The 26,558-nt window shown below is 40.7% G+C and overlaps 2 protein-coding genes and 1 long non-coding RNA gene across 7 annotated transcripts in view; 2 read left to right on the top strand and 1 right to left on the bottom strand.

Annotated features, from left to right (window-relative positions):
* The window catches only part of LOC125905377 (uncharacterized), a 115,974-nt gene that overhangs the window by 51,796 nt on the left and 37,620 nt on the right, over positions 1 to 26,558 (bottom strand). The window lies entirely within an intron of this gene.
* The window catches only part of LOC125905331 (major histocompatibility complex class I-related gene protein-like), a 106,307-nt gene that overhangs the window by 71,733 nt on the left and 8,016 nt on the right, over positions 1 to 26,558 (top strand). The gene's annotated exons all lie outside the window — the stretch shown is intronic.
* On the top strand, positions 198 to 26,551 carry LOC125905334 (major histocompatibility complex class I-related gene protein-like). Of its 2 annotated transcripts, XM_049603272.1 has the most exons (7): positions 15,959 to 16,085; positions 18,371 to 18,637; positions 19,078 to 19,356; positions 21,741 to 22,070; positions 23,343 to 23,435; positions 23,667 to 23,684; positions 23,833 to 26,551. In XM_049603272.1, the coding sequence occupies exons 1-7, from the start codon at positions 16,037 to 16,039 to the stop codon at positions 23,880 to 23,882; spliced, it is 1,086 nt and encodes a 361-aa protein (XP_049459229.1). In that variant the 5' UTR covers positions 15,959 to 16,036; the 3' UTR covers positions 23,883 to 26,551. The 2 variants fall into 2 exon arrangements, with proteins under 2 accessions (XP_049459230.1, XP_049459229.1); XM_049603273.1 differs by lacking the exons at positions 15,959 to 16,085; positions 18,371 to 18,637; positions 19,078 to 19,356; positions 21,741 to 22,070; positions 23,343 to 23,435 and adding exons at positions 198 to 272; positions 5,472 to 5,747; positions 11,923 to 12,252; positions 13,772 to 13,873 and having other exon boundaries at positions 23,833 to 26,545.

Here is a 26,558-nt window from a genome sequence, read left to right as displayed (position 1 = left end):
ACATCTGTGTGTGTGTGTGTGTGTGTGTGTGTGTGTGTGTGTGTGTGTGTGTGTGTGTGTGTGTAATGGGGAGGAATTTTTTTCGTGGTTACCTGTAGGAAGTCATTCACAGGTGAACACGCATTAAAATATTCAGAGAACGAACACACAACCAGGAAATGTCTTTTGACTCAGTGAAAAAACAAAACTGACAGACACACAGCTCTACTCCTCTCTAAACAAGATGAAGAAGATGATGATGATGCTTCTCCTCTGTCATGCTGCGTTTGCAGGTAAGGTCATGATACATGCTAAGATCAAAAACTGTATTTTTAGTTTGCTTTATTGGCATGACTATAATTACTGTATATGTGCAGGAGAGTACTGTATGTGTTCACAGATACTTGTGTGTTGGCTGTCAGGTGAAATTAAATAAATGTATGAGCTAAAGATAGCCTAGATGATGTGTTCATTGAGATTTGGTTACATTAAATGGACTTATCAAAATTATATCAAACAGCATTTACAATCTTTTCCTTGGGTGTCCTGTACTGATAGTAACTGTAGGCTATTTATACACTCTGTATCTGCTGTGTGCATGCAAGGCAGTTCAAGTTTAAGGAATGCCATTTAAGGTGTGTAGCCTACTGGTATTGTTACCTTTTTAAAAAGGTCTTGGAAGGTGACAACATAATACAGATAACAGGCACACATTTACAGTGGAACTAAATAGGGCTAATTTACAATGGCATGCAAAAGTCTGGGTGTCCCCAATCACAATTAAGTTTACTGTGAATAGTTAAATAAGCAGAAGATGAACTGATCTCCAAATTCTTAATTAGCTTGTTAGGGCTCTGACTTGCTCACGATCATGTTTAGGAAAAGCCAGGTGATGCAAATTTCGAGGCTTTATAAATACTTTGACTCCTGAAACCTTGTCCCAACAATCAGCAGCGATGGGCTCCTCTAAACAGCTGCCTAGCACTCTGAAAACTAAAATAAAAATAAATAAACTGATGCCCACAAAGCAGGAGAAGACCATAAGACAATACCAAAGTGTTTTCAGGTAGCTGTTTCCAGTTCATAATGTAATAAAGAAATGGCAGTTAACAGGAACTGTGGAGGTCAAGTTGAGTTCTAGACAACCAAAAAACTTTCATAGAGGGCAGTTCGTAGGATTGTTGGAAAGGCAAATCAAAAACCCCTGTTTGACTGAAAAAACCCACAGAAAGATTTGGCAGACTCTGGAGTGGTGGTGCACTGTTCTACTGTGCAACAACACCTGTACAAATTTGATCTTAATTGGAGAGTCATCAGAAGGAAACCTCCCCTGTGTCCTCACCACAAAATTCAGCAGCAGGAATTTGCAAAAACACATCTGAACAAATCCTGATGCTTTTTCAAAACAAGTCCTGTGGACTGATGAAGTTAACATAGAACTTTTTGGAGACAATGAGCAAAGGTATGTTTGGAGAAAAAAGGGTGCAGAATTTCATGAAAGAGACACCTGTCCAGCTGTTAAACACGGGGGTGGCTCGATCATGCTTTGGGCTTGTGTTGCAGCCAGCGGCACAGGGAACATTTCACAGGTAGAGGGAAGAATGGATTCAGTTCACTTCCAGCAAATTCTGGAAGCAAACATCACAGCATCTGTAAAAAAGCTGAAGATGAAGAGAGGATGGCTCCTACAACAGGACAATGATCCTAAAACTGAAGGTTTTGCCATGCCCCTCACAGTCCCCCAACCTAAACATCATTAAAAATCTGTGGACAGACCTCAAAAGAGCAGTGCATGTAAGACAGCCTCACAGAATCTTACAGAACCACAAGCCTTTTGCAGGAAGAAGTGGGTTTAGAAGCTGTGATATCTGTGCTACTAAGCACTGACTATGCAGGGTACTCAAGCTTTTGCTTCAGGCCTTTTTCATTTTTGTTATTTTGAAAGTGTAAAAGATTGAAATGAAAACGTAATCTTGCTTAAAATATTGCGGAAATCTTTAACTTCATGCCTGGAAATCAGTTAATCTTCCACTTACTTATCTAATTGCAGGGAGCAAAGTTTTGACAATGGGTTCCCAAACTTTTGCACACAACTGTAATTTCTTCCTGTCTTGGCAAATAGTGGATGGAAAAAAAAAAAAGATTCTCTAGACATTGAGCAAAGCGACAACTATCCAAACAAAATGTCAAAAGTAAATGGAATACATCTTGAAAAAACAAAATCCAAGGCAGCTCTTCTCTGGTGCAAAAGTTAAAAGGCCTTTATTAAATGGCTAGTTCATGATGAACATTAAAAACACCAACATGTTTCGGCCATGCTCACTGGCCTTCATCAGGGCATAAAGCTGCAGGGTTCACAGGTGGCCTAAATGAGGCCCTACTCAGACATGGGTGGAGCCAATCAACAAACTCCTGGCATATAGGCAAAACTCCCTGTACACAGTGCACTCATAAATAGAAACCTGCATTATAGGGCCAGTAGGTAAACAATGAGAATATAACAAATATAATTAGAAAAAATCACAATAAACCATCAATAGGTCAAATTGTTGTCTTCACGTAAATGTAATACATTTAAATCACTTACATCCTGTTTGTCCTACAGTGAAACTCTCCCTGACAGTTTACCTCATGGTATCTTCTGGAGTACCGAACATCCCAGACTATGTGGCTGTTGTAAACGTTGAGGGAGTCATTATGTGTTACTACGACAGCAGCATGACAACACCAGAACCAAGGCAAGACTGGTTACAAAAATTAATCAAAGAAGAACCACAACGCTGGGGAAAGAGTGCTCAGGACATCGTGGATTATCAACAGCTCTTCAAAGCTCAAACCCACAGTTTCAAGCAACACTTAAATCAAACTGGAGGTATGTTAAAGGAACAGTGTGTAAAATTTAGGGGCATTTAGTGGCATCTAGCAGTGAGGATTGCAGATTGCAACCATCTGAAACTCTCCTGGTTAAATTTCCTTTAATGTTCATTGATCAGGAGGTTTTTACCAGGAGCCTGATTATTCGCAGAGGTCTCTTTCTCTCCAAAACAAATGGACCAGGTGATTAAAACCAGCAAAAGCACTGAATAAAGCAGTATCACATTAGAAAGAAATCTGTGTTTTTTCAACACTCTCATTGCGGAGGGGCTGGTAACTCAGCACTTTGTAACTGTGTTTTGAGAAGTGCTATAGTACAACTAAAGTATATTATTATTATTACAATGGCCGGCCGACCATTCTGTCCTCACAGTTGGATTGGATCCTATCCCAGCTAACTTTGGGCAAGAGGCTGGGTTCACCCTGGATAGGTTGCCAGACTATCACAGGGCTAACCCACAGGGACAGACAACCATTCATGCACACATTCACACCTACAGCCAATTTAGAGTCATCAAGTAATCTAACCTACATGTCTTTGGACTGTGGGTGGAAGCTAGAGAACCAGGAGAAAACCTACACTGACACAGGGAGAACATGCAAACTCTGCACAGACAATGGAACAAAAATGTTCCTGTCACTGAACTATTTCCTCCTAAAAGCATTTATTTAAACAATATTTCACATCTGTGCTTATGGACATATCCACTCCCAGGCTTAAACATGAGGAGGACACTGGTTTAAATGCACACTGTAGGCTGCTCTTTGTTCAACTGAAAACAACATTAACAATGCAAAGTGAAACTTAAGGAAAAAGAAAGTAAGAAAAGCAACACTACCAAAATGTCCACTAGATGGTAGCGACTGAACAGAGAGAGAACATCTAGAGTAATTTTTTTGGTTTGTCCACTCTGGGATACTGTAGGAACATGGTGGTGCAACATAGCGATCCCCATATACATGGACAAGCTCCCTATGTACATATCAATGGCTCATTCTGAGGTTAACAAAAATACAACATTTCTTATTTTGAGGTGACCATACATTAAAGAAAACATACTTATTATATTGTATTTCATGCCTGCCAATATATTCCTGTAAGTCCTACACACTAGATGAGATCAGAATAACTCTTCAGTAGAAACTAAAGTATGACAACAGTTTTATAACACACAGCTGAAAGAGGTGCATTACTGCCTGGTTTCTTAAACTATAGAGCAGAAGCAACAGGACAAGACAGTTTTCAGTATTGATATCACCAATACTCAAGACAGAATTAAGTATTGATACTACCAATACTGTTTTTAGTATGATACTTACATCAGCTGGATCAATGCAAGAAAAAAAACCCCAAAACCCAAACAAAACTAATAAACTAAAATAACCACCTCGTAGTTGTATGCCTCTGCGAACCAAGTTTCTCTTACAGATTATATCAATGTCTGTGAAAACATGCATGCTCCAAACACGTCTTGTGCCAACAGCTATACATCTAAACAATCAGCACAGTTTCAAGGTGGGCACCCAAGATAAGTGTCACCAGTTCAGTATCTGACCAAATGTCTCACCTTCTGTTCCTGAGATAAGATGCTGAATAATGGCCAGAAAAGTGTTTTTGCAGGACATTATGATGTCACAGTGAAGTTGACCTTTGACCTTTTGGATAAAAAAAAGTCCCCTCTTCATCATTTTATCCTATTAGACATTTGTGCAAACTTTGTTGTAATTAGTGTATGGATTCTTAGGTTATGGGCATATCTATGTTTTGTGAGGTTACAGTAACCTTGACCTTTGATCTTTCACCACCAAATTCTAATAAGTTCATCCTTGAGTCCAAGTGAATGTTTGTGTGAAATTTGAGGAAATTCCCTCAAGACCTTCTTGAGCTATCATGTTCACGAGAATGAGACAGACACAAGGTCACAATGCCCTTGACTTTTCACCGCCAAAATCTAATTCGTTCATCCTTGAGTCAAAGTGAATATTTGTGAGTGACCTTGAACCTTGACCTCTGAGCACTAAAATCTAATTAGTGTATTACCAACTTTAACTATACATTTGTGCCAAATTTGAAGAAATCTCTTAAAGGCGTTCTTGACACATTGCATTTAAAAGAATTGGACAACCTGAAAACAATGCCTCCGGCCACAGCTATTGGAGGTATGAAAAAGATCCATCTCTTTCCTCTACTATTAAGCCACAGTCAAGATTCTTGGTCCAGACTGAAATATTGCAATAACTACTGGATGGATTTTTTGAATTTTGTACAAGCACTTATGGTTGTTGGAGGATGAATCCTGGTGATCATCTGACCTTAAATCGAGGGCCACCAGCTGCAGTCAACTTGACCTGACCTGACCCCTGATTGTTGTTCTCTGTAAACTTGCTGACTGTCATGCTGCTTCATTTAAAATGATGCCAGAGATGCTGAATGTGTCGCTCAGTATTAATTGATCAGCACAAAAACAAATGCTCCCTCTACTGAAACTGGAGCACTAATCAAGTGGAAATGTTGTCCAATAATTAGGCAATGACACTGTATCTCTGGTAAAGATGTAATATCAAATACAGCTGACTGAGCTGGAATCTCACTGCAGTCTTTTCTCTCCCTCTCTTAGGTGTTCACGTTAACCAGCAGATTGTCGGTTGTGACTGGGATGATGAGACTGAAAAGGTACATGGTTTTAACAAGTATGGTTATAATGGAGAGGACTTCCTCACATTAGACATGGAGACAGAGACATGGATCGCCGATAACCCGCAGGCTGAAATCATTAAACAAGAGTGGGATGGAAATAAATTATATAATGAGTTTTGGAAGAACTTCATCACAGAGTGTATTGCGTGGCTGAAGACGTTATGGACCTATAGGAAGAGTCTTCTGCAGAGAACAGGTACAGTCACAACCTCTGATGCTTTTTAAGTGACACAAAAGTGTTCATTCAACTCTCCTGTTTTTAATGTATTATAAATATGAACAGCCCATTCTCATTTAAAATATAAAAGTAATGCACTCCAAGAATTATAGTGAGGTACTAATCACTGGCAATAGACTTGATTATAGAAAACAAGTGTTGCACACTCTGTCTCCATATGCATTTTTCTTACTTTGATGACGTTTTGGCCTTTGCACCTTTTTCAAGATCAGCAAGTATATTCAGACACAGGTACACTGATCTGTTACAGGGACCACACCTTCGTCACACACCTGATTATGATTAGGTGATCATGCTACACCATTACATTGAGCAAATCACAGTCACATACACAGTCACACAGCTGACGGTAGTTAGATAATCATGTTACAGCATTAGGTTGAGCAAAGAAACCATTTTGAGGCCCTCAAAAATGCAATACCTTTAAACCAAAATGTTTTCAGGAGCTGCAGCTAATCACGTCATCAAAATACATGACAACAGCCACTACACATTTCAGTATAATATACTTTTTTGCTGTATTCAACAATGTTAAAATACAAAAGTATTGAACAGATTAGTTATAGACAGCAAAAGTTAAGGCATCACCTCTAAATGAACATCATGAACAACTTCCACTATATATCCAATCATTAGACACACATCACAGAAAAGATTTACAATCATAATCTATATTCAGTCCATGGGGTGACAGTTTTCTCAGATCCAATAGTGTTCTCTCTTGGAAAGTAACACATCCAAATCACCTTGTCATGTGGGGAGGGCTACCTTCTCAATCCCATTGTATCTTAAAGAGGAAATGAGATGATTCAATTCAACAAATTAGCTGCTACTGGATAATTCATAATTACCTGTGTGGGGATGTTTAAAACGATTACAACGATAAGTAAAATTACATTAACTGCAGCAACCACAGCAGTGGTTGCAGTCAGAGATAGGTGCTAAAATACCTTAAACTGGTACTGTTTGGGGAGAAGACAAATATGAGTGAACTAGATGGTCTCTCAGCATGCTTTCACACCTGCCCTGTTTGGTTAGTTTCAATCAAACTCAAGTTACTTTGCCCCCTAAGTGCGGTTTGTTTAATCAGGTGTGAACACAGCAATCACACTTGGGTGTGCTCCAAAATAACCAGGCTGAGTCCTTCTCGAGGCAGTTATGCAACTTTGTAACAAAACTAGTCACTGATTCAGACCAAAGCAAGACAACTCTAGGTCTGAAAGCACCCAAAGACTTTTACCTCTTTTGAATACCATGAGTGATCGTTCTTTGAATACACCACTGAGTTCAAAAATCAGATTCAAGTACACTGAACAAAAATATAAACGCAACACTTTTGTTTTTGCTCCCATTTTTCATGAGCTGAACTCAAAGATTTAAAACATTTTCTATACACACAAAAGACCATTTCCCTCAAATATTGTTCACAAATCTGTCTAAATCTGTGTTAGTGAGCACTTCTCCTTTGCCGAGATAATCCATCCCACCTCACAGGTGTGGCATATCAAGATGCTGATTAGACAGCATGATTATTGCACAGGTGTGCCTTAGGCTGACCACAATAAAAGGCCACTCTGAAATGTTCAGTTTTATCACACAGCACAATGCCACAGATGTCGCAAGTTTTGAGGGAGCGTGCAATTGGCATGCTGACTGCAGGAATGTCCACCAGAGCTGTTGTCCGTGAACTGAATGCTCATTTCTCTACCATAAGCCATCTCCAAAGGCGTTTCAGACAATTTGGCAGTACATCCAACCAGGCCTCACAACCGCAGCCCACGTGTAACCACGAATTTTGGCTTATGGTTCCATTCAAATGAATACCTTTCCACTAAGGTAAATGAGGTTCAGTTGTTCTTTTATCTCATATTAGAAGAGAGAGAGAGAGAGAGCATCTGTGTGTGTGTGTGAGATAGTGTTGTCACGGTACCAAAATTGGGACCCACGGTACGATACCAGTGACAGTATCACAGTTCTGAGTAGTATCATGATACCACAGCAAAAATGAGGCAGATGTGCCTTTTGTCATTTATAAAAAGATAAATCACTTTTCTATAATACATCACTGATATTTCAAAGGAATGAATCGCTTACTGACTTATTCATACTTCAAAAACAGCATCAATAAGTGATTAACATGGGGGCATCAAAATAAAATAAATAAATAACATAAAAATCAACCATCCACCCTCCTCCCCTGACAAGTAAAGAACAGTCTCTTCATAAGTAAAGAACAGTCCCTAAAGTGCGGTGAGGTTTGTGGACCGTTACCTGCCACAGAGAGAAATGTGAACGGCTCATTTCTCCTCTGATACATCACATACCTGTGCGCCGCCACGGCTCGGCTGTCCAGGCAATGGTTTTAGGCGGGGGCCAGCAGGGGCCAGTGCCCCCGTAACTCCGAGTCCGGCCCCCCCTGTGGCCCCCCCGCCGAGGAGTCGGAGGGGGAACGCGGAACTAAATCGTCTCAACAGGTTGCCGGTCGGACCACTTAAAGAGGCGCACCCAGTGAATCATGCAGAATACACCACACAAGAAGGAAAAGGGCCTGAGTTTTCTAGTGTTTAGTGTTTCCCATACATTGACTAATTTGCACTGCCACAGTCTCCAAAAAATGGCCAGATATAAAATGCCTCCGGTAAATGAACGTCACTCTGTAGCGCACCGGCTGGAGCTCCTACTGGGAATTCTTCGGCTCCCCCTCCCTCCCCCTCACCCTCCCCGGCCTCACCACAGACGTCGCTCTCCTAGCGCTAATGTGAGCCTGAGTTGATAGAGCAGACCGCATTTCTAAGCGGAATATTGAGGAATACTGACATCCACTTCGTGAGCATTCTTGAAAACACCCAGAAAACATCAGTAGAGAATTGTGTGGCTGTATTTAAGACAACTCTGAGTCTGCACAGCAACATACAGCACCATTGAGGTAAGCTCTGAAAACTTTTTCCTTTTCATTTGACTCATGCCTGTCACATCATGTTTATGTAGTGATGTGAAATACGATCCGGAGTTTTCATGGGTCTTTTATTTTGAAAATCGACCGGATACTCTCGTCTTTTCTGTGCCTGACTTCCTGTTTGACTCATTTGGTCTGTGCAACTTGACGTGCCGTCAGAAATAGACCCGGCGCGTAATTTTAGCGGAGCGGAGCGCCGAGCCGCTTCTAGGCCGCGGCTGGTGGAGCAGCTTCTTGAATGGCTGCTATTAGCTCCAGCACCCGCGCCTCGGCCGGATCGCGCACGCCACGGATCCAGTGGGTTGCTATAAATGGGCCTGTCCCAGAGGCATTCAACTGCCAGAGGGCTTTTGAAATGCTCTGATTCAGGGTGCTGTACTTGCAAATCGAGAGGGAGGGAGGAAAGCAGTAATTTGTGCCTGTTTGTGTGTAATTTATTTGAATCTCACCTTTTGTTTTCCTTTCGTTTTGCGTATTTTGTATTGTTTTGCGTATCTGGAACTGTACTTGTGAGTGTGAGAATTTTAAAAGAATAATTTGTCTGCACATGATTTTAAATATTAAAATAGCCCTCCAGAGGCAGATCAGTACGTCAGTCATTTTTCTTTTGATTACTGAAATGTTTAACCACTAATACTTGGCCGTATTTTAAGTGTAACCCTTCACCATAACATACAACTAGTGTTTTTATCAGTAAAAATGGAACATTTTTCACACATAAAAAGCACAAAGATGTTGAAATCTAGGCATATTCTGCCATCATAACTTTGCTCTCAGAATTCACCAGATTGATGCCTTTAAATCAAATACAAAATTTTCTCCCGGGGGAGCATGCCCCCGGACCCCCTTACACATATATATATCTTATTGTTCAGACTTAGATATTTGACCGTACTTGTATGTGCCCCTGTATCAAAAGGACTGGCCCTAGCTTGGCCCCCCCATTGAAACTGGCCTAGAACCGCCACTGTGTCCAGGTATTTCTGGGCAGTCATGACGCCAACAAGAGGACATTATTGGACCTGGAGCCAGGCTTCTCCGTTGCCGGTAACCCGTTATCTTGCGCCGCGGAACACTATGGCCGCCGTATTTGACAGGAATAGGTATTCCTGTCTGTGTCTGTGACCCCCGTTCAACCCACAACCAGCAGGATTCGCCGTTATTGGACGGCGCATGGACACTCACCCTCTTGTGACTGGACTTTGAACTTATCCCACAGCAGTGCTACCTGAGGTACCGTAGTACTACGGTACTCCAACATTATGGTATCATATGTACTGTGGAGTTTTAGTGCCGCGGTCTACTGTTGATACCAGTATACCGTGCAAAGTGTGAGAGAGAGTGTGCGCGTCTGTGTGTGTGTGTGTGTGTGTGTGTGTGTGTGAGTGAGAGAGAGAGAGAGAGAGAGAGAGAGAGAGAGAGTGCGCGTCTGTGTGAAATTATGACCAAGTTAGCGAGTTGTTTTCCGACATGAGGGGGTATTCTTGAATTTTCCCAGTCAGAAAGAGTTTTTCTGATTACGCCGACGTCACTTGAACGCAGAATTCACTGCAGGCCATTCAGGTCTCATAGTGGGAGCGGGGCACTGCCGTGCTGACAAAATTATATATATTATCGGGGCTATTCGTCATGATATCGTTCTTATCGAAATGACGTAATAATTTCCTGTTATTGGCCCGATAGTTATCGTGCACCCCTATTGTAAACCCATCTGCAGCAATACTTGATGCTGAGGCCGACTGATGCAGATTATAGAGCTAGAAAGCTCAGTTTGTGTCCCATGTGAAACCAAAAGTCAACATTGTTTTAACGCAATGAAACTTAAATTACATAAGGTTGTCGCACACTGACTAAACACATGTGATGTAACTCAGGTGAAGTATTAAGGTCACATAATGTTACATAACAGACATGTTTATTTTAACTCACAACATGATGTTTTTGCTTAACCTAACCAGGTAGTTTTATTGCCAAAACATAACCGACAGTTTCACAAAATTAATCACTTGTTACGATGTGTTTCAGCTGTGTCGCACAGATACGGTCAACTACATACCCTAACCTTTACCCTAACCCTAACCTCTCTCTATCTCTTTAATTCTCACTGTCCCCTCCTAAATTTCACTTTAGTGATATTATTCACGTCTGCGTCTTCTGCGAATATGTTTAACTCACAGCACCTCATATTGGGATCATAGTATTAACATTAAAAATATTTAGGGCTGGTTTGTCGATTGATTGATAGATAATTGATGTTAATGGTAATTTTGTACATGAAAAATGAGTGGTTATTAACAGTAACAGATATCTTTACATTAAAAACATAACATAAGCTTATAAAATACAACATTATTTTGTTTACAACTTGTGTCTTAGTGGCTAACTTTGGGTATTGTGTGGCTGTTGTAGACTTTCAGAATGTTATTGTACCAAATGGATCAATTCCCAGCAGTGAAATGAAATGTTTTCCAGGGGTTGAAATGCTCAAAGAAAATGTATGCACAGATTTACAGTAAATACTGTTTTCCCAATTTAAGTCTATGGGAAGTCTTTTTGGGCCTCGTGGCATCATGTAATGGACCCAGAAGTTGTAGTTACATGGCTTGGCCACTATGTCAAATTGGCTTCAAAGTGTGGTGCACTTCCTAGAGGCCTGCCTAAACATCCCAAATGACTTCATTAATATGTAAACTGAAAGTTAAACAACAACAACAAAAAAATATTCATGGCTGTAAGAGGTAAAATTATCCAATATTTAATGAAAAATCACAGATTAGAAAACAGTCTCAGTTAATACAGATTTGTGTCACAGAACTCTATTTTGCCTCTTTCCTCTCTATTATGACCATCATCTCATGATCCCCCAGATTTATGTCATGACCCTGTAAACAGGGACCAACCTTCTGGTCTGGAACCACTGGACTAAACTACCCAACTAAGTAGAGGCATGAGATGGAGTATCTTTACATTATTGTAATTGAGTAATGCTGATGTAGTACAGTACCTCTCTGATAATTCAGTGAGTGCAGTGTCATGCAGGTAAACTGCATGCTGTGCATTAAATTGATGCACAAGATATGTTCACTGTTTCTAGTTAGATTTAGTGTGACTTCATGTTTTTTTAATACATAACAGCTCACCCTCATGATCAAAAAACTGTTCTGTCTGTCTCTGCAGACCTTCCCTCAGTGTCTCTCCTCCAGAAGTCTCCCTCCTCTCCAGTCAGCTGCCACGCTACAGGTTTCTACCCTGACAGAGCCATGATGTTCTGGAGGAAAGATGGAGAGGAGATTCATGAGGACGTGGAGCTCGGAGAGATCCTCCCCAACCACGATGGATCCTTCCAGATGACTGTTGACCTGAACCTTTCATCAGTCCCACCTGAAGACTGGAGGAGGTACGACTGTCTGTTTCATCTCTCTGGTGTGAAGGACCACATCGTCACCACACTGGACAAAGCAGTGATCAGGACCAACTGGGGCAAAACTGCGTTTAGAAATGACAAAGGTGAGTTGTTTATGTTGTTGTTGTTTTTTAATGACAAATGATGTCATTGTTTGACTCTCTTGTCACTTTAGCTTTTATCATCTGTTTGAGATTTGTTAATAATTTTAAGATCAGCATTATATTAATTTATCTTCCTTTTCCAGGATCACAGGTCAGACCATGTGACCTTCACAGTAACATGAAAACTTTATGCATAATTTACAAATACAGTACACTTCCTAATTACCAATTCTTAATATATAGTAAACTCACAGAAATGCTACCTTAAAGGGACATTCCAGTGACTTCTGATGCATTTTCATCATGCAGTCTAACTTATGAAAGGCATAGCAGTAAATGCCAGTATATCCTGAACTTTAGAGCCCTAGCTAAACAATCTACAGCACATGGTCTAAGGTGCATGGCACAAGTGCATCAAGGGTGTGTCCAACTTCTCTTTGCTGGTTAAACGGCACATTAAACTGAAGAAGCGAGCTGTTTTCTGCTGAGAGTCATGAGGTAAGAGCAGTAATGTCACTGCAGCAAATATTGTAGCACACTAAAGCAGCAAAACTAAAACCTAATTAGGGTAAAAGAGCTAAACTTTTAGCTTGAAATAATCAGCAAAGTTACTCAGCTCCTCGTGAGTAAATGCACACATCATCTCTCTTAATGTGGAGTCAGACAGCAGCTCTGCAGCTCTGTTGTTCTGTTCACATTGTACAAAATGTCATTAATATTTTCCTCATTCATGATGTATTATTTCACCCACCTGCCCTGTGTGTGTCACCAGCAGAGTGTACATGTGTTGTGAATCTGCCTTTGGAGGTGCATCTTGATATCTGAATAATACAGCCTTTAAGTAGCAGGAAAATACTGCGTCATTCTTACTTTAAACCAGGTTTTGTCAGTTAATGCCGCAAATTAGCAATACGCTATCAGTTATACATTTGCTACTTACACAACGTGGGTGCTGGCTAACAGTTGCGTTGCAATGTGTGCCACTACGCACCGGGTGTACGATAGGCTCCCCTGTCTTCAAAATCCCCCAAAAGACTGGGTCCTGCATTTCCCATAATGCATCCCAACAGTGTCTTTAGTTAGACCATCACTGCTTAGTGTTACTTCTTTTGATAAACTCCCTTTGTTTAGGTTGTATTGTAGGCCTTCAGCAAAAATATTGTAACCTTCGAGTCCAGCTTGAGGTGCTTGTTTTTAAATGTTGTTTTTTCTCACCACATAATAACAGGTGTCTTTAATGCTGCCTGTCCACTCTTTAAATATCTCTGATTAAAAACAACAAAGTCACTAACATGTATCAGTTTAGCTTACCTGATGTATGTGGTGCCCTTTAAGTACTGTATATCTCTGCAGACACACACACACTGATGGCTGCTGTTGTATAGATTACACTGTCTGTATTCACCACCTGTATGTGTGATGAACAAATGGATGGATGTACTTCTGTTTTAAATGCGTCTGCACATGTTGTGATCTTTTTTCTTTGTTCATTTCTATTTTCTATATATGGTCTGAGCAGAGGAGCCCAGTAACATGACCGTCCCGATCACTGCTGTGGTGGTTGTTCTTGCTGCTGTCCTCATTGCTGCTGTTGGATTTACAGTTTATAAAAAGAAGAAAGGTGAGAGACTCAGAGCAGCTGAGCTGATGCTCATATTCAGACTGCTAAACTGAAGCAACATTTAATAATTTAATAGTAATAGCAATCAGCCTTAGCTCTGTAAGCTACAGAGTATCTAATACACAAAATATAATGAGGTCTAAAAAGACAAGGAAACAGGTTTTATTGATTGATTTATGTGAAAGACATAAGAATAAAAATGTTTTGGCATTTTAAACTGTGACAACTGAAATTTCTCTTTTCCTCATATTTCAGCCAGTCGCCGTGCACCTTGTAAGTAGAACTTATTTATATTGTATTGTCTCTGATATGACTCACACTCTGTAGATTAAAAAGGGGTTTAATTGTAATAGTATTTCAGTGTGAGCTGACGTAGTTCAGCGCAGGATAAAGACTAACAGTGTGTTTCTGACCTCACAGCTCCTGTCAACAGCTCTGAGCTCTCTAAGTTCACTGCACACAAGTGACGTCATGTGGGACTACAGAGCAGTCAATGCTGTGACATTAAGTATCCACACCTCCAGTTAAATAAGCTGCCTGAAGCTAAAAGCTTCTAAAATTGTTTTACCATTTAATGTAAAACTTCTGTTATGTTACATTTAAAAAAGAAAAAGAAAAAAAAAGACCAGCGATGGTAATTGTAGATAAAAATAAGTGATGTTTACTCTAATAGGAACCAGAAGAATTTGTGAGCTCATTTATTTTTATTTGCTCTGGAACATACAGCTGGTCCCCCTCCCTGTTAGACAGATTTAGGCTGATGAAATTAGCCTTGTGCTGTTGTTCAAATTATCATCCCGTGGACAAAAAGACAAATGGTGTGTTAAGACAGAAACTTGTATGTCAGGTAAATATGATTAAAGCAAATAAAGTGTTTCAAAGATGCATTTAGATTGTGTGTTTTTTTTATTTTTGTTTTTGTTTTTTGAGTACAGTATGTGTGTTGGGTAAATCAGAAAAAACAGATTCCCATTCCTATAAAAAACAGGAATAGTGATTTAATTTCTCAATATGATTAAAATTATCAACAGCAATGAAAACAGTAATAATTTGGTTGCACAGCATGATTTTTCTTTCAAAATGAACATAGATGTGAATTTAAGATGGGTTTTTTTTAGATAAAATTAAACAGTATTCACCCCCCTTCCTGTCCTAATAAGTTTGTACGATCCCTAATTTAGTCGAGTCAGAACTTGTGACGGGCGGATGAATCCTGATGAAGCTCTGGGGCCTCAAATGCAGCAGCACAGTGACATCTGGTGGCTTCCAAAACTCACAGCATTCCTTCAAGACTGAAGTCAAAACACCTCCGTCTTATTTTAATGGTTTTGGTCCCACATGTGCAATAAAAGTCTCAGATATCTGCACGTTATTATCATAAATGCTTTCCTTCAGAAGTGCTGCATTAAAGTGGGGCAGCAGGGCTGTAGCTCAGTCCATAGGGACCTGGGCTGGAAACTGGAGGGCAGCAGGCTCAAGTCCCCATCCAGACCAAATATGGACTGTGGACTGGTAGCTGGAGAGATGTCAGTTCACCTCCTGGGCACCGCCAAGGTTACCCTGAGCAGGGCACTGAAACCCCAACTGCTCAGGGCACCCACCCAAGGGAGCCCTTCACCCTGACATCTCTCCATTTAATGCACGTATAGGTCCTGTTTGTGCATGTGTGCGTATTTTGGGCCTGTGTGTATGACAACAGAGTGAATCCTCCGGGAGTAATAAAAGTATATCTTCTTCTTCCTCTTTTATATTATGAATGCATCATCCAAAAATCCTACATATAAAACATTTTTGCTGAAATACTGATGTAGAGCAAAGTGATTCTGTGGGCTTGTGTTCTAGTTTAATTATTTTCCTCTCTTCTTATCCCGCTTATCTGTCAATCACAAAATTTAACTGCAAAACCTTCAGAACTGTAAAGGGAAGATTTTCTGAAATACCAGTGGTGAAGCTTCAGATTTCATCAGTCATGTTCTTCTTCATTTGAAAACATGCTCAGATGTGTTGAAACAGTGATCATTACAGAAGTGAAACAAGTTCCCGAATTTCTGTATCATCAGAACAGAGACACTCCCACCTCCCCCACAAGGAAATAGCACTGGACCGAGAACAAAACAGCTAAACCAGCTCGGTCTCTAACCCACACATCTTAATCACAACAAGATGATGAAGTTATTTTTGTTGCTTCTCTGCTGTCATGTCTCATCTCCAGGTAAGATCAAATTTAAAATGTATACTTCGCTTTTCACTCAACTCTGCATTTTGCTTCAGGGACACACCTGAGATTTAGTTTCCCCTTTACCTCATCTTGATGAGACTATACAGACATTATGAATATAATGTTGAAATCTTGTTTGTCCTGCACTGAAATACACCCTAAGATTTTTCTTTGCTGCATCAGTGACACAAAGTATTCATTACTGGGCACAAATTCTATAAAACCAGTAGGAACAGTGTTATAATACATTCTTACTGTTTTGTCCCATATTGAAAAAAAATGCGTTCAGGGAAGTGATGGGGTCATTCCTAAACTTTAAGGGTCCTATGTTCCCCAGTTCTCATATGTGCTCTCCCACAGTCCTATAATCCCAGAGTGAGATGTCCCCTGTGTCCTATACTCCCAGGGACCTATATTTCCTCAGTCCTATGTTCCCTTGATCCCACATTCCTATATTCCCCAGGTCCTCTGTTCCCTCAGTCCTATGTTCCCTTGCTTCTTCCCAGCATCCTATGTTCCCTCGGCTCTATTTTCCCTGGGTCCAGTGTTCGCTCAGTCCTATGTTCCCAGGGTCCTATGTTTCCTGGGTCCTTTGTTCCCTAGTCCCTTTTTCTCAGGATCCTGTGTTATTAGGGTCCAATGTTCCTAGCAGGTCCTATGTTCACATGGCTCTATTTTCCCTGGGTCTAATGTTCACTCAGTCCTCTATTTCCAGGGTCCTGTGTTCCCTTAGTCCTATGTTCCCCAGATTCTATGTTCCCTATGTCCTATGTTCCCAAATTCTACAAAAGTAGGGTCGTGTTCCTAGGGCTCTATGTTTCTAGGGTCCTATGTTCCCACAGCCCTGTGTTCCCTCAGCCCAGTGTTTCCAGGGCCCTATCTTCCCTGAATCCTATGTTCCTCAGCTCTATATAGCACATAATGGGAACCTAACAAAGATGTTTCCTAGCTTTGTATCTTACTATATCTTACTGTATAACTATATAATGACAAAAATTCTGTCTGTGTGTCCATCTGTGTGTCTGTTCCATGTTTTTCTCCTCACTGACTTGGTCAATCCATGTGAAATTTGGCACAGTGGTAGAGGCTCATGGGAGGATGCGATTGAAGCAATATTACATCAATTGGCCTAAGGGGGGCGCTATAGCAACCGATTGAAATTGCAAACTTTGAATGGGCATATCTCATGACCTGTATGTTGTAGAGACATGAAACTTTGCACAGAGATGCCTCTCCTCACGAGGAACAAATCTGACTCAAGAACCCATAACTTCCGGTTACATAGATTTTCCGCCATTTTGAATTTTTTGAAAAACACTTAAAATCGATCTCTTCCTAGGAAGTTTGACCGATCTGCATGAAACTCGGTGAACATAATCTAGGGACCAATATCTAAAGTACCCTCTTGGCAAAAGTTGGAAAACTTACTAAAACTGAGCTTCTATAAAGCAATGAATATTGCGGAGGGCATGGCTCATCACACAAAGGTGTATAACATCTCAAGGGTTTCACCGATCACCACGTAACTTTGTAGGCATATGACCACACATAATCTGAGGGGACCCCTCCATTATTGACCCCATCAAACAAAATGGGGCCGCTAGAGAGCTAATTTCTTATCTAGGCCTAACTGCCATATCGATTTTTACTAAACTTGGTAGATATGTAGAACAGGACGCCTCAAGGTGACTGGAGAAATGTAACTCTAATTGGCAACTGGGTGGCGCTGTAACAACAGAAAAATGCTTAAACATGGCTAAAATGTGACCGCTCGCTGTGGCTCCCCCTGTGACCCAATGTTTTGGGGGTTTTTTTTTTCTAATTTGTGGTATGACTAAGTCATGGTATGGTTTGCTGTACATAATCACGGAAACTGTCAGTGTGTCATTCTGTCAGTCAGTCATTCTGTCTGTCCCACATTTTTCTACTCACTGACGTGGTCAATGTATGTCAAACTGCACATAGGTATTGAGGATTGGCATAGGTAGAAGGTGACAAAGCTACCAATGGGTATGGACTAGTTTGTTTAATTAATGTGTTAGGAAAGGAGTCTAAAATTGTTCTGGCAGAGCTCTTTTTCTAAGTATAGATGCTCTTTTCATTAGAAGGACAGTTCCTAAATTAATCGCAGCCCAGTAAATTAAAAAAAAAAAAAAGAACTATGGGAACACAGATTCACTTCCAAATTCACAGCTATTAAAATAATGTTAAAGATAAATACAATACATTTAAATGACTTCAGATTTGTTTCTCTGTTTGTTTGTCTGTTTGTCCCACAGTGAAACACTCCCTAACGTTTTACCTCATGGTGTCCTCTGGAGTCCCAAACATCCCAGATTATTTGGTCATGGCAAACATTGATGAAGTGATTATGGCTTACTCTGACAGCAACATGGGAACACACGAACCCAGACAAGACTGGGTGAGAAAATTAAGGAAAGAAGAACCACAATACTGGCAAAGGAGCGTTGAAGCGTGCATGAATTATCAGGAGCTCTTTAAAGCTCAAACTGACAGTTTCAAGCAGCACTTAAACCAAACTGAAGGTATGTTAAAACAAATGTTTTTCCTAGATTGCTAGTTCATTCATTTTTTCCCATTTGATTAGATCAGAATAACTCTTCAGTGGAAACCCAATTATAACAACAGTTTTACAGCTGATACAACCTGGTTTATTAAACTGGTGCAGATCACAGCAACAACAACAAAGAGAACTGCATTTTTAGTAGCAATTTGAATGAGCATGGTCCCTCTTGCCTTGGACATGTACCAGGTCTGGTTTGTTATATCTAAGACACAAAGGGATTGGCTTATGAATGTTTTTAAATTAGCTGGGTCAAATTGGATTTCTAAAATAATTTTGCAGGTTAATTCAGGTTTGGGTCCATTGTTGTGGATCTGTGAAGACTCTAATCTCTGGTAAAGACGTAATATCAACAGTTGATTGTACTAGAATTTCACTGCAGTCTCTTTCTCTGTCTCTCAGGTGTTCACGTTCACCAGCAGATTTCGGGTTGTGACTGGGATGATGAGACTGAAAAGGTACATGGTTTTAACAAGTATGGTTATAATGGAGAGGACTTTCTCACATTTGCCATGGAGACAGAGACATGGATCGCTGAGAACCCACAAGCTGAAATGATTAAACAAGAGTGGGATGGAAATAAATTTGATATTGCAAACAAGAAGAACTTCCTCACCAGCGAGTGTCCTGCGTGGCTGAAGACATATTTGAACTATGAGAAGAGTTTTCTGCAGAGAACAGGTGAAGTCACATGATAACATGTTCTCATCCCAAGTCATCACCTATTGCCACTTTGTCAGTGGACTTTCACGTCAACAAATTACCAGCTATGTATCCCTGCGTCTGCTGTTGATGTTCTGGGACGCAGTAACCAACGCCAGGATGTCAACAAAAGGACCTGGTTAGGTTTAGAAATAAAGGGCTGACATCACAATGACATCAGTTTATTAGCTGGAGGCAAAACATAACTTGCCACCACTGGGTTGCAGGTGACATAGGAGTCTTAAAATGTCATCTTGTTGTGTTACTGGCAGCAAGAATAGAAGGGGTCGTGACTCAAAACTTGAATTTTATCACATACCAACCACCAACAAAAATGAAGACAACTATGGTTAAATGCAATAAGACCCAAGGACTGGACTGAGGCGATGATCAAAAATGCTTGTATGTGCAGTACACACTTCATATCAGGTTAGGGAAAAAGTATATACTGTTGTAGGAATGAATAATATTATGTGTATTAAGGGTTATCATGTCCACCTCATCAGAAGAGGAATATTGGATTTCACCATAATGCTAACTTTTTGGCACATTAGCTAACATCAGCCTTTGATAGCAAAACAAACTGGAGGGAACCATTCACATGTCGTCCTCCTTTGACTGGCCAGAGTGCACTCTGCCACTGAGAGTGTGGTGCTCCGGATAACCGAACAGTACATTCAGAATGCGTGACAAATCGACATTATTTTCTAAATTAATTTATTAATTTTATATTCAAACTGAAAACATGATGTGAATAACACTCAAGTCATTCAAGTCATTGTGTCTCAAGTCAAGTCAAGTCCCGAGTCTTTAACTTCCAAGTCTGAGTCAAGTCTCAAGTCTTTTATTTTTGTCAAGTCAAGTCACAAGTCGGTGACTTGAGGCACGGCGGCACGGTGGTATGGTGGTTAGCACTGTCGCCTCACAGCAACAGGGTTGCCGGTTCGATCCCGGGCGTGGGAGCCCTTCTGTGTGGAGTTTGCATGTTCTCCCCATGTCAGCGTGGGTTCTCTCCGGGCGCTCCGGCTTCCTCCCACAGTCCAAAGACATGCAGATTGGGGCTCTAGGTTAACTGATAACTCTAAATTGTCCATAGGTGTGAATGTGAGCGTGAATGGTTGTTTGTCTCTGTGTGTCAGCCCTGCGATAGTCTGGCGACCTGTCCAGGGTGTACCCTGCCTCTTGCCCGATGTCAGCTGGGATAGGCTCCAGCCCCCCCGCGACCCTCATGAGGATGAAGCGGTTAGAAGATGAATGAATGAATGAAGTCACAAGTCATCAAAACAGCGACTCGAGTCGACTCGAGTCCAAGTCACAATGACTCGAGTCCCCATCTCTGGAAATCAAGAGTTCTCACGAGAGCACAATTTGAATTTGCTCAGCGAGTCACACTGGCAATCAGTAATGATGCTCATTACCCATGCCCTCGGAGGTGAGCTGCACCAATCACACCAGTCTGACATAGGCGGGCCAGAGGCGAGCTAAACAGATGATGACAGCGCTGCGACGACGAAGTCCGGAATCAGTCAGTAAACACTGCAAGATGGCTACGGATGAACACCAGTTGTTTGAAACAGCTTTGGCTGCTACAATGAACGTGTTAGACTTGGCTTTTTCTGTAAAAGACGAACAGAAGACGGCGCTCGAATCTTTCCTTTGCAAGAAGGATGTTTTTGCTGTTTTGACGACCGGATATGGCAAGAGTCTAATCTATTGTTCTGATTGGTCGTAGTGTTATCCAATTGCAGTGATATTTTCAAATGCATGCTTGGTGCCGCCCCTCCAGTTGGGCCATTTGCATTACTCATAGCCAGACCCTAAATCTTTCTTTCTATCTTTCTTATTTGCTAGTGCACCACTCGTCATATCTCTTTTAGTAACAGTAAAAGGGTCTATGGCTCTACATTCATGTGCAAAGCAAACAGCAGGCTCCTGTGTGAAAGTGCAGGATTTGTTGGACCCCATCCCTCAGAGAGACTTTCCAGCTCCTTATATTATGTCACTACTGACAGCATTTCAACCTGATGTCATCCAATGGCATATCATACCGCCGCGAAAGGTGACTTAAGGCATCAGGTATCTGCCGCCAAAATCACTGACAAAGCGGTAGTATTTGACAGCTTTGGAATGAAAACAGGCTGCAGTGTAATCATACATTATGGTAATAATCATGATTCATTAACTGCAGAATTATTATCATGAACAGGACTCTGGTGCTGCAAACTGAATGCTGTGCTTTTGAATCAATGTACAAGATATGTGCACTGTTTCCAGTTAGTTTTTAGCCTGACCTAATGTTAGTGTTTAATACATAACATCCCAGCCCTGTTGTCATATAAACTTTCTTTTTTTAAACTGTGCAGACCTGCCCTCAGTGTCTCTCCTCCAGAAGTCTCCCTCCTCTCCAGTCAGCTGCCACGCTACAGGTTTCTACCCTGACAGAGCCATGATGTTCTGGAGGAAAGATGGAGAGGAGATTCATGAGGACGTGGAGCTCGGAGAGATCCTCCCCAACCACGATGGATCCTTCCAGATGAGTGCTGACCTGAACCTTTCATCAGTCCCACCTGAAGACTGGAGGAGGTACGACTGTGTGTTTCATCTCTCTGGTGTGAAGGACCACATCGTCACCAAACTGGACAAAGCAGTGATCAGGACCAACTGGGGCAAAACTGCGCTGAGAAATAGCAAAGGTAAGGTTTTTCATGTTGAACAGTCTCATGTTTGACTTTCTTGTCAGTTCAACTTTTATCATCTGTTAAAGATTCGTTGATGATTTTAAGATCAGTATTAAACTAATTTATTGTCCTTTTCCAGGGTCACTGCTCAGACCATGTGACCCTGACAGTGTCATCACATATTTTTGATGTACAAAAATAGCAAATACAGTACAGTCCCTAATGACTCATTCTTGATATATAATAAATTCACAGAAAGTTCAAACTTAGACATTTAACAACATTTAAAGCAACTTAGTATTGCATTTCCATCATACTGCCTGAGTTGTGAGAGAAATAGCAGCAAAGACAGATTTCATAACGTTTGGTCTTAAAATCCTCCAAAAGACTGGATCCTTTGTTTCCCATATGTGTCAGTAGTGTCTTTTGCTAGACCAGTGTTTGTTTTCCTCCCTAACTTTTTTCATCTCAAGGACTTCTTTCAAAATACACTTTCATTTTCACAGGAAATTTGCCAATTACATACTGTCTCTTTCAAAATAAATGCACTATGTCATTATAACAACACAAACTGACGTGTTTTTTTTTCCCTCGAACACCTAATGCATGTGGTTGGGTTTAGGCAACAAAATACGTGGTTAGGTTTAGGAAAAAAGAACAAGGTTTGGCTTTATAATCTTACAGGACGTGAACACCGCTCTCCTGGGTGAAGGTCGGTGTTTGTTGGACCCCTCCACCACCCCCCCTCCCACTTGCCCTTCTTGGACTCTTGCTGCCTTAACTTTCGTTCTTGTCCCGCCGCGTTTCACCTTGATGCCGCCTGGCGCTGTTAAACTATAACAGCGACCAACTGCGTACCATGCCGGCATTAAAGGATGGCTTTTTTCATCAGCATGTGACGCTGCAAGTCACTGCCCAAGTGCCAGATTTCGACAACTTCGGAGTGACACTGGGTTGCCATCTGAAAAGATTTTGGCTGTTAAATATGATCAAGATTGACAGATGTCAGTTAGGGAAAAAACTGTTGAGGGAAAAACCATGGAGGAAGTGAAATCTATGAGATCAGAATAGTCTGTCTTGTGATTCTTACTCACACTGGGCTCACTTCTATAGTGACTATAACAGTTACTGTAAATAACTCATCATTTTTCTGGGGACCCCTGGAGGTCCACCACCTGTATGTGTGATGATCAGATGGTTGGATGTTCTTCTGTTCTGAACTGCTTTGTATGCAGGGGTTGTAATAATTTTTCTTTCATTTTTGAAATCTATTTTTTGTCTGAGCAGATAACATGACTGTCCCGATCACTGCTGCGGTGGTTGTTCTTGCTGCCGTCCTCATTGCTGCTGTTGGATTTACAGTTTACAAAAAGAAGAAAGGTGAGAGACTCAGAGCAGCTGAGCTGATGCTCATATTCCGACTGCTAAACTGAAGCAACATTTAATAGTGCAGCAATCAGCCTTAGCTCTGTAAGCCACAGAGTATCTAATACACAAAATATAATGAGGTCTAAAAAGACAAGGAAACAGGTTTTATTCAGTGATGTATAAATAAATGTTTTGGCATTTTAAACTGTGACAACTGAAATTTCTCTTTTCCTCATATTTCAGCCAGTCGCCCTGCACCTCGTAAGTAGAACTTATTTATATTGTATTGTCTCTGATCTGACTCACACTCTGTAGATTAAAAAGGGGTTTAATTGTAATAGTTTTTCAGTGTGAGCTGATATAGTTCAGTGCAGGATAAAGGACTAACAGTGTGTTTCTGACCTCACAGCTCCTGTCAACAGCTCTGAGCTCTCTGAGAGATTGAATCCAGAAACATAATTGACAAACACACCATCCTGCACACAGTGACGTCATGTGGGACTACAGAACAGTCAATGCTGTGACATTAAGTATTCACACCTCCAGTTGTTTTGCCATTTAATGTAAAACTGTAGTGGCTTGAATTCGGCTGGTGGCTGTCACAGCAGGCTAGTGGCCCGCAACAGTGGCCGGTCTGACCTGTGTAACTGCAGCAACAGAAATTTTGCTGATCCAGGAGGGAGCTTTGGTTTGCTTTGGCTGGATTTGGATTGCTGCGGCCACTGAATGGAGGTCTTTCTGTGGACCTGCTGCCTACTCTCTTTGGGGTGAGGTGGTCTGTAGTAGCGGAAAGTGAGGAGGAGGGGACACAGGGATTTGAGACTCCAGCTTACTTGGCAACATACAGCCTATATGAACATGAAGCCGCAGCTGAGAGCGTCTGGCTCCACTTATCAGAGCGCTAAGCAATTAGAAACATTTTCTCTCCATCTCTGTAACGCACTGCCAATAATGTTATGTTTTGTTTCATATACTGTCAGACTCCTTTTTAAGACTCTCTTTGTTAAATTTGTTCTCCTTTTTTTGGGTTACTTTGCAGTGTAGGCAGTGTAGCCAATGCTGGAATAGCAGCTTTTTCTGCAGGATTCTCCACCGTTGAATCAGGCTTTCACAGAAGGGACAATACACACACACATCTGCATCTGTAGAACAGCCAATAGTCCAAAGTCTCCTGTAACAGGCTAGATTTTCTAAAGCCCAAAAACAGAACCAAGAGAAGGTGCAAAAGTCTTGTCTCTCTCGGTCCACTTAAATTACAACATGCTCCAAGTTAAGCATTGTATTTCTGCTAAATGATGCCAAAATAAAACGGCCTACCCCAGCTTTAAGAGGAAGCAACAAGCTGAATAAGGCATAGACTCTCTTTGAATGTCTCATTCATTTGCACTGCTGTTTCATTCATTTTGTGCTTATGTTTTTCCTTCAAAAGGTCAAAAGGTCTGAGGCCAGTTGGACAAAACATCTTAAGTTAAGATATTACTTTAAGTCCTAGTTAAGGTTTCCTCAGAATAAAATTGGTTGGACAAAACACCTTTAAATTTTCTCATTAAAATGTTCAATGAAGTATTCATGGTTTTCTCCTTGTTTTGGCCTTATACTAATGGAATCCCTAGACTGTTGCACTGAAGACCTTAGCAACGAAAGCAAGCTAAAAAAAAACCCAAAAAACTTAAGGTACCTCTGACTCCATCTTATCTGCAACATGATAAATGCAAAAAACTAACACGCCCCAAGAAGACTGTTCTGCGACCACGCGCCCAGTGGATACACCTTTGATTTTCCACTATAGATTTGACAGAATTCATTTTCAGTGCAGTTTCTTCCTTCAATCATTTTCTGGTATTTGGGGATCGAATTTACTTTGTAGGATGTGTTTTCTATGATTATATTCCTCCAGTGGTATAATCTTTTCCTCCTCTGAACAATATGGTACTTTTCCTCTGCCATTTTTTCACCATCTGTTGGCCAACTTTGTGAGACGATAACAGGCGTCACAAGTATGAGTCCAAGCAAACAATCTCCATGGAAACTTTCACAGCTTAAAATCTCTTTCAGTGCAGTAGGTGAGTTAACGTAGTATATCCTTAACTTAGGAGACCTTTTGAGGGATTCTGTGCAACTGTCCCTCAGCTAAGGAAAATTAAGCCTAAAAGAGATAATTTAAGGTATTTTGAGCAATCGGTCCCTGGCTTTTTATGTAAAGACACATAAGTTCACGACCAGTGTCTGTAGTTACAGTGACATGAATATTCACGATTATTCATAGACACCAAATGAATGTGACCCCAACCTGTGGAACTATAAAGGACAGACAAAATCAGATGTGTAGATGTATGACTGCTGTAATGATACATGAGTGCAGATGTAATCCCTGCAACTATAATGTTAAAGCACTATATACAACATAAAATATTAGTACCATTTGTTGTGATGAGACATTGTTTATCTGCCAGTCTGTCTGATTTTAAAATGCTGCTCTTGAACGTATGTCATCTCTTGGTTACTTACCATAAACTATAGGTTGTTTGATTTTTGGAGCAAAAATATTATGGTGCACAAGTTTAGTCCATTAATAACCATTCATTTAAAAGCTCTTGATTCACAAGTAGAGTTGCTGTGTTTTCACTCAGGTCCACATTTTGCTCCAAGGACACACCTGTGATAGGCTTTTATTTTTACCTCAACTTGATAAGACTGTATTTTACCTTAATCACATTTTTGATAAGAGTGGTGATAATGTCTGTGCATTTGTACTGAATGTATAAACCTTGTTTGTCCTGCAGTGAAACACACCCTGAGGTTTTTATTAACTGCATCTGCATCACATGATATTCATCAAGAAGCACAAAAATCAATATATATAAAAAGAGTAAAAAGAAAATTGTGTTTTAATAATTTAATAACCCCTTGTCTTATATAGGCTATATTTGTTGAACTACAAACTGGTTTAATTACAATGAACAGTTAAATTCAAACATATCAGCCTGCAAACAAACATTAATTGATCTAATCATTGCTGGACCTAGCAAGCTTCTCCTGGCTGCCCCAGCTCAAAAAATAAAATAAAATAAAATGAACAATGACAATAATAATAACTATGATAATAACAGCAAGAACAAGAGCCAATGAGAAATC

This window comes from Epinephelus fuscoguttatus, linkage group LG17 (genome assembly GCF_011397635.1).
Source record: "Epinephelus fuscoguttatus linkage group LG17, E.fuscoguttatus.final_Chr_v1".
NCBI classification, from domain to species: domain Eukaryota; kingdom Metazoa; phylum Chordata; class Actinopteri; order Perciformes; family Serranidae; genus Epinephelus; species Epinephelus fuscoguttatus.
This window is presented reverse-complemented; position numbering and strand designations above follow the sequence as displayed.

Coding starts and splice junctions, on each gene's coding strand:
- LOC125905334 (XM_049603272.1), top strand. CDS start 16,037: ATGATGAAGTTATTTTTGTTGCTTCTCTGCTGTCATGTCTCATCTCCA. Junction 18,638..19,077: donor GCACTTAAACCAAACTGAAG/GTATGTTAAAAC, acceptor TCTGTCTCTCAG/GTGTTCACGTTCACCAGCAG. Junction 19,357..21,740: donor GAGTTTTCTGCAGAGAACAG/GTGAAGTCACAT, acceptor TAAACTGTGCAG/ACCTGCCCTCAGTGTCTCTC.